A 12,099-nucleotide genomic window follows, 5' to 3' on the forward strand; every position below is an offset into this window, starting at 1 on the left:
TAATAGATGTTGCAGGTTAAGCATAAAGCTCATTCCGCTGCTCCCAATGAACACGCAAGGGGTTTGCAGACTAATTAAAAGAAGGATCTCCCGGGTTACATTAGTGTGTGTGTGTAGTGACACAACAGTGTGAGTGTCGCAGCGCTGTCAGGCAGATCTCACCCAGGCACACAACAGCTTGAGAGGCAATGTGAGGAATGTGCCAGGAGTCCAGCAGGGGCCATCCCAGCGCCATACCATACACTGGCAGGGAGAGTGTTAAATCTATGGGGAGGCAGAGCTGGAAATCTTAAATAAAAATCCAATCTTTTATTAAGCAAAAGCCGGCGTGACGCGCCCCCCCCCCCCACCCACCCCAACCAGTCGGGATCCGGCAAGTCAATTTGTGACCCCTGACCTCTCTGACCTTTAACAAAACGGCAGCCTGCGCATGCAAATGGCGTCAGCCATAAGAGCAGCGGTGGAAAGGCGAGGCGGGGGGGGAGGGTGGTAAGGCTCGGGAACGAGAGAAAGACGCGGGAGAGTGGAGAAGGGAGAGGGTGGAAAAACAAAAAACAAATTAAAAAGCTGTTACTTAAATGTCACAGAACACAATTGTTTTTGGCTACAGATCATTACACCTGATACGAACACATTAAACAGACACATTATATATATATATATATATATATATAAATAAAGCAAACACACACATACATACTGTATACGTAATATTTCCATATGACATGTATGTTTGTACATAACACAAGCACATGCTTACCCCCCCACCCCAACAAAATACACATTGTGGTCCATTACAAAAGGCATCCTGAGACAGGCACACACGTATGCAACATCCTATACCAGGATAGGTTTAACTGCATGGTAATGTGTATAACTGTATAATATGTACTCGCTGCGGTCATCTGCCATTTCAGGCACTAAAAAGGTTCCCTGCAGTGAATAAAATTATGACAAAATCACAGGGGTACGTACAATAGGAAACACACATCCTACAAGGCTAAGCCTTTCTACCCACTCCTTCTATCCAACGCCGGCTTCCGCAGGGAACACTCATAGATCTGTAAATGGTCAAAGTAGTTTTGCATTTTCATTACAGAGGATTAAACGTTGGAGCGGTCAGTGACTGGTAAAGTGCGCGTCAGACTGTAGTAATGTATAATCCGAGTGATTACTCATCTCACCGCACACTATGCATGGTCACAAATCTGTTTGTTGGTGGCATGCTCGTGGGTTATAGTACGGGCATTAATACAGATAAGCTGAGCATTATTACTGCAGTGTATTGTAATCTGTATTTTATTACGTGAAATCACAAAACATTAACCCTTACACATATACCAGTACTTCAAACATATAAGAATCACTGCTGCAGAGGATATTCAGTCTCTGTGTACATAATATACTATCATTTACAGCGCCACAGCCCTTCTGGGGTTGTCCTTTTGCCTTTGATCCAAATTATCTGGGAGTCAGATTTATGGCTATTAGTACAGCTTTGAATGTGCTACTCAACTATACAAATGAAAGTCTATACATTGTTAATAAATGGGAAATGTATTTTTACAAAGAAGAAAAAAAAATCAGTCGTATGGCATAACTCTCACTCTCTCATATAGGTAGAACTGTCAACTTATTAACAAGATTATATCTATCTCTCTATCTATATATATATATATATATATATATATATATATATATAAAAAACAAATAATTAGTGCACTTAATTCAGAACTTAGAACAATACCAATGTCCAGGGAATGAGTCCCATGCACAGGCAACGTCTTATAACCAATTCCTGACATATGAAAGTGGGATTGTGAAGCAGAGATCCTATATCTGAAACAGATCGGCGTCTTCCCCAATATAAGAACCCCCAAATCCAGCCGGGAACAACACTAAAAAGAAAACATAGAAAGGGGGCGCCACATCCTGCTTAAAAGTATAACAATATTTTATTGCAATCTTTAAAAATGACAAGGGGCGTACCAGAACAGGCGGTCAGACAAGAGACCTCCTGACGAAGTCTTACGACGAAACATGTAGTGGCGTAGCTTGGCGTTTTGGATTGTGCAGAGGAACCAGTACCCGGAGAAGTCCCGGGAGAGGTCCAGGTTACAGACCGGGTGATTACCTCTGCTTATTATTGTGCTGTTTACGCTAGCGGTGGCTCTGACCGCCTGTTCTGGTACGCGCATTGTCATTTTTATAGACTGCAATAAAATATTGTTATACTTTCAGGCACGATGTGGCGCCCCCTATCTATGTTTTCTTTTAATAAACTTCTCTTTTATTCCCCCAGAATTGTAGGATGGACAATGTGAACACCTATGCGTTCTCTGTTTTCATATCACACTAAAGCCCATGAATTACTGAAGTATACATGCATTGTGCAGCATGGTGAACTGTGCATTAACTAATAATGGAAAAAAAAACAAAAAAACAGTATACACGTTTTAAAAATTGATCCGCCCCTTTAATACTATTAAATAACTGTTCAAAAACTCAAATTGTATGTTCTTTTTTATGTCAATGCGCTTTTGACCCAGATGTTAAGCATTAGTAAGCAGATGAAAAAATATATAAAAATAGGGTTGAAAGTAAAGAAGCTGCAACTGGCTACATATGGCCAATCTGTACCACACACGCTTAGGTCCTGGAAATGGGATGAGAGAAGCAGGAGAACAAGGACATAAAACACTAACGGGAGAAGCAGTGCAGTCAATGGGGGAGACATGCAAATAGAGGAGGGGGGGGGAGCACATGCAGAGAGAGCAGGGCCAGAGGGGGGCCTCAGTGTGGGGCACGTGTTACCTTCTGTGTTGGCGTTGCCGCTGTAAACATTTCGCAGGCTGCCAACACGGTTTAGTTTCCATGCTTTGCGTTTAGCTGCATCCAGAGAGCAGAAGGGAAGGAGAGAAAGAAAATAAATGGGGAAAAAGAACGGAGAGAGGGACAGAAAGACAGAGGGGCTTAGGGGTAGGCAAGAGTTTTGTAATAAGGAACCCACAAGTGCTATACACACACACACACACATACACACACACACACACAGAACTAGGGATACAACTTCAACTCTCATATCTGAATTTGGAGATCAATGATTATCTCCTGAATAACCTGTACTAATCACTAGAACTTATCTATAGCACACACACGTCTGTACGCACATGGATATACTGTATGTAACTACGCTAGTACATGTGCAACTTGTGTACTCTATAGCCATGTGCACTGCTCAGAAGGCACAGTATGCGCGCTGTTGTATAAGCCAGTACAGCTTTGCTGGTTACAGGGTAACGGGGCGCAATGCTGGAAGTGCGAGTCGGGAATACACAATACTTCACTTATCAGACCTGCTGGTTGCGGTGTAAACCGGTAACGCGCATTGCTCAATCTTACTGACCTGCACACAATACGGTTACAGAATGTAGAACATTATGAAACAAAACTGGGGTTTGGGCATTTGCACACCAAGAACTGACAAAAATGTATAAACCCCAATAATATGGCTGGTTTAGCACTCTGTGTAGGAATGGTGGAGAGCTAAAAGAAAGATGAGAGAAAGGGTATGCCGAGGGATGGGGCGGAGGTACATGAAAGTAGAAGAATGGGGGTAGGTACAAGGAAGTCAAGGGATTGGGGCGAGATACAAGGTAGTTAAAGGAATGGAGGGGTTTTAAATGGACGTCAGACGATGGGGTGGTGGAGGTACAAGCAAGTCCAGGGATGGGGCAAAGGTGCAAGGAATTATGGGGGCAGGTATAAAGAATTCAAGAGATGGAGGAGGTACAATGAAGACAAAGGATGGGAGGCAAGGAAAACAAGGGAGTGAGGGGTATAGACATAAAGACGTTGAAGGATGATAAGATGGGTACAAGGAAGAAGATGAATAGGATGGAGGAAGAAGGAATACTAGGGATGAGGAGTGGCATAAGGAAGATGAGGCAGAAGTGCAAGGAAGGCAAATGATAGGGATGGAGGTACAAGGAATACTAGGGACAGGGGGTGGTATAAGGAAGACTGGGGAAGTAGGGGTGGAGGTAAAAGGAAGGCGAGGGATGGAGATGGTGGTGCAAGGAACTGAATGGCAAAGTTAGACTAATGACGCGGAGCCACGACGAAGACAAAAGGATGAGAAGACGGGCACAAGGAATTCAAGGGATGGATGGAGGGGACAAATAAACCAAGAGATGGAGGCAGGTACAAAGAAGATGAGAGATAGGGCAGAGGTACAATGAAAATGAGGGACGGAGAGGAGGTTATAAGGAGGTCAAAGGATGGGACAGAGGGTACTAGAAGTTTGAGGGATGGAGTAGAATGAAGTCAAGAGGTAGGGACGGAGGCACAAAGACAACGAGCAATGGGGGGGTGAAGATACAAGAAAAAAAGGGTTGGGGTAAAGGTTCTATGAATACTAGGGATGGGGATAATGAAATAAGAGATTGCAGGTTGGAGGTACAAGGAAGATAAGGTATGGGAAATAGAGGAAGAAATAAGATAAGCAATGGGGGGTGGAAACACAAGGAAGTCGAATTACAATAGACAGGAACAAGAAAGATGAGGGATGGGTAAAGATACAGGAAAGCGAGGGAAGGGTAGTGGAGGTACAAGGAAGGAGGGGACAGTTTCAGGGAAGATTAGGCATAGGGGGGTGGTATAAGGAAGATGAGGGCAGGGGAGCGGAAGCTTAAATATGAGGGCTGGCGGTTGGTGCTATAAGGAAGACAAGGGATGGGTGCAGAGAAACGTAAGGGATGGGCGGCGGAGGTACAAGGAAGGCAAGGGATGGTGGTGGCAGTTACATGGAAGTGGAGGGACAGGAGCTAGAGGTATAATGAATGAAAGTGGTGCAGGGTGGAGGTATAAGGAAGAGTAAGCAAAATGAGGCCTTAAGGCTGGAGATATAAAGAATATCAGGGCTGGGAGGTGGAGGAATAAAGACAAGGGCAGAGGAATGAAGATATAAGGAAGACAAGGGCTGAGGAATGAAGATATAAGGAAGACGGGGGCTTGGAATGCAGGTATAAGGAAGATGAGGGCTGGCAGGGTATAGGGAAGATGAGGGATGTGTTGGAGTCACAAAAGTAGAAGAATGGGAATATGGCTACTAACAGATAAGGTAGAGGTACAAAGAACGCTAGAAAAAGGGGTGGCTAAAAGAAGTGATGGGTGGCACAGACACATAAGGAAGTTGAAACATGGGAAGACCGATGCAAGGAATACAAAGGATGGAGGACAGAGGAACTAAAATAGTTAGGTATGAGGGGTGGAGACAAGAAATTTGGAGGTTGGGAAGACGGGTAAAAGGAAGTCGAGGGTTGGGTGATGGGTACAAAGAAGTCAAGGGCTAGGGGCAGGTGCAAGAAAAGAGAGATAGGGAGAGGAGTTACAATGAAGGCAAGGTATGGAGCGGCGTTGCAAGGAAGGCAAGGGATGGGGGAAGGTACAAGGAAGGCAAGGGATGGGGGAAGGTACAAGGAAGGCAAAGGATGGGGGAAGGTACAAGGAAGGCAAGGGATGGGGGAAGGTACAAGGAAGGCAAGGGATGGGGGAAGGTACAAGGAAGGCAAATGATAGTGGTGTGTGTAGAAGAAAGATGAGGGATGGTGGGGCGAGTACAAGGAATTTAAATGCGAAGGGGAGTACAAGTAAGTCGAAGGATGCGAAGGTGGGTACAGGGAAGTCGAAGGATGCGAAGGTGGGTACAGGGAAGTCGAAGGATAGGGATGGAGGTACAAAAAATATAAGAGATGGGGTAGAGGTACAACGAATACTAGATATATGAGTGATATCAGCTTTTAAGTACAAACTCATGAATACACATATGTGCAAAAGCCCATTATAAATGCAATTATTTTGCACTTATTCATAAAGTTAAAAACGCAAAATAAGTAATTGTCACAAAAGATGGCAAAAACATATACACAGAGACTAACTACATGAGTGTAAAAGGTAATTCCAGCCTTTAGCAAAGCACACCTTAAAGATGCTCACACTGTTCTTTGTACAAGACAGAGAAACACATAACATTCTCAGCATAATACAAATGCACCCTGATTGATCTTAAATAAAGACACACAAAGTCCTGTGCATAATAGAGAGACACTCTGCTCTGTGTATAATACGGATAGACATGCTGGCTGGTGCACAATAGATGTAAGACACCTTTGTGTAGGATAGAGATATACTAGGGCAGTGCAACTATGTTAAACATTGTTGAACAAGTGCAGATTTTAAAAGAATATTCCTGCTTTTATATAGATTTAGAGGTCATTGGTTCATTCATTTTGTTTATGCCACTTGTGTAAAAGCACAAAACATTTTGGCCCTTTAAAGATGGAGTTGACATCCTTGAATTACAGGCTCTGTATTCTGTAACATTTAATTGCATACTCAGTTATGGAGCAGTTCACGGTGGCACCTAAGAACACAGAAATCAATGAGTATCACACTAGTATTCCAGTGATCTCCTTGCTCAGTGTATGATCCTGTACAGGTGCGCGGAGGGGCCACACCGACTGTCCAGGTGCAGAAGCATTAGGGACATGGGACTCTGCACATCCTATGGGCACAGAGGTCTGACGAGGATCACATTTCAAAGGGTTAATTAGAGGGCTCTAAGTTAAATGAGGAACTGTGATCAATGAAGCACTGGAGCCTCTGCAGATGTGCTGTCCCAAGCAGGAAGGATGCCAGCGAATATTTGTGTGACAAATCCAGCAGTCATCGATGTATTGGTCTATGTATGTGTTTATAAAGAATGGAGTTTATTTTATGTATAAAAGTGATGCTTTTTATGAACTGTGATGAATCATGTCGTCAGCTTAACGGTCTCTAAGTACACTCAGGTTTAGAAAGCAATAACATACTGCCTACTGCAAAATAGAGGATCACTGCAGACTTTTATTGTACTTTATGTTTTAAATTATAGGCCTAATTATTTATGAATGTGCAAAGAAAGAACGTCAATCCTGAGCAATTTAGTAACTGTGTCCAGAAGAATGCTTGTGTTTGCAATATCGTCTGATCGCAATAATAGGTCGTTTACTCATCTGGTCACTTGGCCGTAGCAGTGAGAGACTCCATCCATCCAATGTGGTCACCCATGTACATGGTTAAAACTGGACACATCTTTGCCTGTACCTCTCACTCCAGCTATTGCCCCCATTACTCTCCTTTTCTTCCAAGCGGATTACATACACCCGCCCAGTTTCTCTCTGCTCATTCTCTCCTCAACTATTCGCAACTGGACTTCTGCCCTCTAAAAACCACAGCAAAATATGCTCTAAGGTGACCGATCCACTCAAGTCGAAGTATCCCTACTCATTCTTCTTGACCTCCCTAAAGGCTTTGGTAAAGTAGAGTTCCCTCCTGGTTCACTCTTTCATCTGCTCTATCTGCTGGGGTTTCTCAGTACACTAATATGTTCCTTTGCCTCCACCACCATATCTACACCGATGAGACACAAATCTACATCTCCACCTTTGACCATTCTCCCTTTTTATTATCCCAAATGTCACTCTACCATATCCACCTTGATACCCTAAGCTTACCCATCCTAAAGCTACAGAAAGCTTCATAAGGTTAATTTCAAGTAGCCAAGAGGCTCTGTAGTAGCTTACCTGGTTATCATTCCACATCATGTTTTGGTTAATAATCTTGACAATTATTGCTCATGCTTTCAGCACCCAAAGCTACTAGGGCGTCTCAGGCCAATATTTCTACGTGTCCCTTAGCCTGCCTCATGGTGGACAATGTGTATCTACCCTTTTGCCCAATCCTTTTCTCTGGATGTCATCCTGAACTCTGTGTAAGGCATCACTGCATACATTCGCTCCATTGGCACCTCCTACTCTGAAACCCTGCCTAAATACTCCTCTTTCTCACTCAGGACATTACTCTAATCCAGGGATGGGGAACCTCAGGCCTGGGGGCCATATAAGGCCCGCGGAATCATTTGGTCTGGCCCTTGGAGCTTTTTTCTGCTAGCCTTATCTGGCTAGCAGGGTACCTAGAATGGCACCTTGCAGCCAGAATCTATGCAGCAGTGCCACCTGGGGCGTCCTTAGGACGCTTCAGACGGTCACACCGCTGCCCTTACAGCTCCGCGGAGCATTCTCAGGATGCTCTGGGCATTGCTGTAATCACCAGCAAATGGGATCCCACCCCTGTATGATGTCACACGGCCCGCGAATAATGTTGCACGGTATATATCAAAATGGCTCTCAGCAGAAAAAAAAGGTTCCCCACCTCTGCTCTAATCCATTATCTTATTAACTCGAACCTTGAATAGATCGACTTCCTAGGGGTAAATTGACTAAAGTGAGAGTTTATAGAAGTGGAGATGTTGCCCATAGCAACCAATCAAATTCTAGCTATTATCTTCTAGCAGGTGTTAGTTTAAAGTTATGCAGAATCTGATTGGTTGCTATGGGCAACATCTCCACTTATAATAACTCTCACTTTAGTAAATTTACCCCCAACTGTCTGGTTTTTCCACTCCTACGCCACTCTGCAAATTTTTGTATTGGCTCCCCATTTCCTCCAAAACTCAGTTCAAGCTTCTCATCCTCACCTTCAAACACCTCAACCAGCTCCACTCACCCTTTTCATTCTGCCTCTGACAACTACCTATTACTACCGCTCCCATTCTGCTTCCCACTTATGGAACCTCCTAAACTTGCCAGAAATTCCCCCAACCTTCAATCATTCATCCAAGCTCTCGCATCTTGCCTCTTCACTATAACCTATATACACTTACCTGATTCTACTGCCTCCGCATGCTCCAGTGTCATTGCCCAACCCATGCCACTAACTCCTTTTGTCTCATCCCTCTAGCATGTAAGCTCTGAGGAGCATTTCCCTCTCTAACCTTTGTCTTACGTGCAATGGTATGATTCCTGCCGGGCACTGTAGTTCTTTGGTACCTTACAAATAAACAGTGATGATGTTCATATAGATGACTTTGGTCAAGGCTCAGGCTACAGGCAGCTTTAATCTAAAGTATATTGGCAAATAGTTTAGGCGATACCAGTTTGCGTAGCCTTATGCCGGCTACACACTAGACGATAAGTCGTCTGATGCGCGCTCCCGTGCATCGCCAGCGACATCGACCATTGGACCTGCATACAAATATAGTACAACAGGCGACATCGTCCGCGAGGGCCATGCTGCTTAATACAGCATGGCCCCCGCTGTCGCACCGTTGCTCCCGGCATCGAGAAGAGTGTATGCACTTGCTGATACCGGTACCCCCGCTGGGTCCCATGGCACGATAGAGCGGCTGGGTGCCCAGCATTAGATGTCACTTTAGGCATTACTCTGGAAATACGGTTGCTTTCAAGTCAAACTACGGACTATAATATGTGATGTATCACTGCGGAAAAGGGTAAAATAATGTGATATGCACATTATAAAAGCCGAAAACATAACCAGATCTAAAAGGCATCGGAGAGAAATGACTGGTGGAGAAGTCGATATTATACTTGGGCTACACCGCGGGGAACATGTACAGAGAGAGAGAGATAGATGATACAGTACATGCCTATATATTATATGTGGAAGGTAATGTATATCTAGTAGCAAACTAGCAATACAAGTATAAAGAAATACAGCTTGTGATGAGGACATAAATCACAGATAACTAACTAAAGGAAGGGATAACTATGAATAGCGTAAACTCTTCTAATCAGGGTGGATAAAGGTGGTAGAATAGCTGGCGTTAATGCACCAGTAACCATACTGGAATAGGGGGGAGAGGTATTGGTGGCACAATATGACTGCATGCAGAATAGCTTTGCAGTACACCAACTAGAAGTAACTGTGATCTCAATTACTGGGTTCCAGTAGGCACCTCTATTCTATACTAGATCAACGTTTGATGAATGAGCATAAAGACATATACTGGTCACAAACATGAAGTCGAGCAGAAGAAGTGGGGGGAGTCTGACCTTCAGCCGTGCTGGAGAGCCCGTCAGCCTTGAAGTTGCTAGTACTCTTCTTCCGGCGGTGTTTCTTACGGTTGGCATGTGGAGATGGCGGTGGATCCAGTTTGGGACTGGTGGTACTGGAGATGCTGGGACTGGAACACACAGAGTCACCCAAGCCAGTGTCTGCAATGTAAAGACAAGCAAAAGAGCACTGAAACACTGGCACCGTCAGCTAGGGCACGCTGCCCAAGGCAACCTGAACTACGTATTGTACCCTGATATGCAAAGCTCCTGGCCCAAAGTATGCTGGGAGCTGTTCTAAAAGTACACCACTTGCATGCAGCGAGAGGACAATGGAGAGCAGGCAGGACAGTGTAGAGGAGAACGTCCGAGACACCAGCTATTAAGGTTAGGGGAGGTGGGCTAAATGTAGCGAAAATGTCCCAGAATATACACGAAGAATAAATCCTATAAAATAAGTGTTGTTGGACTCCTACAGCTTTGGGGCCACTGGAGATGTTCTATAAACTGCTGTAACCATTTCATTATAATATAGCATTAGTTCTAGGATAGGTTAAATTGTTTTAGTTGTGTTTTTTCTTGTCCTTTGGCATCTTCCCACATCCGACTCTACAGATGGATCAGTGATCCACTAAACCAAGGAGCCTGATGTTTCTATTGGTACAGATTCCTCTTGCTGCCAACCTATGAGATTGATGTGTCTCCTTGCCCTTCAATGACACCTTTTGGGACTATTTGTCTGCAAGAGCGGGTTGACCACCGCGGCAAAAAATATATGAGAAAGGTACAAAGGGACAATAACCAACAAGCTATTGTGCATTTATCCATCACATGTATTGTGGCTTCCTAACAACTCTCACTGTCTGATATCTTGATTAAAAAAAAAATATATATATATATTTTTTATTAAAACAGAAGTTATTTACAAAAATAGCACTACTTGGGAGTACTCCTCCCAACCCCCAACTTCACATCTGCCCAACTGTGCCCCCAGAACTACTAGTTTGATGCAGGCGGATAGGTAGAACCAATACATTCTACTTGCATATTGGCAGTTCCATCCTTATTAGATCTGACAATAAGATGAAAGAGATCTAAAGATTAGACTGATTTTTGCAGGGAAGAGTAAGGGGGACACGGAATGTGTCCGACACACAACGGACACAGAAGAATGGAACAGCTTGCTCATAAAACAATGAGCGATGAACAGAAAGCAACAAGGAAAAGCTGGCGGACAGACATATAAAGGAGGCAGAGAGGGAGGGGATGGGAGAGAGATACTTGGTCCATCCAGTCTCTGCCGCTGCACTTTTTTTTTTTTATGGAGATATCATCTCACACCCTCCATCCTATTTTATTGCCATTGTGAGAACCTGTCCCACCCTTTCCAAAAATATTCCCCTCCGCTGTGGGCAGCAGCTTGGCGATGAGCAAGAATAATATAACATTCTCATAAATCCCGTACAGGGAAATAAACCCTCCGAGTGATCACTGCCGTCACCGGCCTGCGCTCAAGGACACGCATAACTTATTGTACCGTTCCTTTAGCTTCCGCGCAAGTGGAATATGTGGCAACTTATCTCAGCTGACAGGAGAACACATATCGTTCTGCCAAACCCCCTTATAGGCTGCGTCACACCCGGCACGGGCAAAATACCCCAATCATCCAATGCATCATAAGCGAAGGATTCCATTGCAGGTTTCAGGCTCTCTATATTGTGTGTCCTTTCAGGCTACAGAAACTGCAATAATATGTATTCATTAGTATTATCATCACCCATGCAAATCGCTCTCTATATCAGAATGGAGTCCTAACACCCCACTGCAATGAGGTAGCCATGCTAGGAACTGTGCCCAGTGCAAAGTATATTGCTGTACAGTATCAACATGCCGAAAATGATGGTGGTGTCTGCACTTGGTGAAAGTAATCCTGCTACCAGGTTGAAGATGTATTTCCCTATGGTCTGTGCAACTGTACTGAAGCTTCAATTACTGCTTGTCCGAAGTTTTGGAGTGGGCGGGGCCAGAACAACCTGTAGCCAATCACAACATCAGAATGCTTGGTAAGGCAGTCACCTACCCACTCGGGCAGAGTTTCCCAAACTCCGCCATTACAGTCCAGGTTTTAAGGATATCCATGCTAGAG

At 44.2% G+C, this 12,099-nt stretch overlaps 1 protein-coding gene across 5 annotated transcripts in view; it reads right to left on the reverse strand.

Annotated features, from left to right (window-relative positions):
• AGAP1 (ArfGAP with GTPase domain, ankyrin repeat and PH domain 1) overlaps positions 1-12,099 on the reverse strand; it is a 402,392-nt gene that overhangs the window by 37,449 nt on the left and 352,844 nt on the right. For 3 of the 5 annotated variants that reach the window (XM_088467751.1, XM_088467750.1, XM_088467748.1), the window contains 2 exons: positions 9,954-10,115; positions 2,815-2,889 (listed from right to left, as the gene is read on the reverse strand). In XM_088467751.1, the coding sequence (XP_088323877.1) occupies positions 2,815-2,889; positions 9,954-10,115 (237 nt within the window). The remainder of the gene's footprint in view (positions 1-2,814; positions 2,890-9,953; positions 10,116-12,099) is intronic. The other 2 variants (XM_088467753.1, XM_088467749.1) reach the window with 1 other exon arrangement.

The sequence above is a fragment of the Taudactylus pleione genome, unplaced genomic scaffold, assembly GCF_031769625.1.
Source record: "Taudactylus pleione unplaced genomic scaffold, aTauple2 ptg000074l, whole genome shotgun sequence".
Taxonomy (NCBI): domain Eukaryota; kingdom Metazoa; phylum Chordata; class Amphibia; order Anura; family Myobatrachidae; genus Taudactylus; species Taudactylus pleione.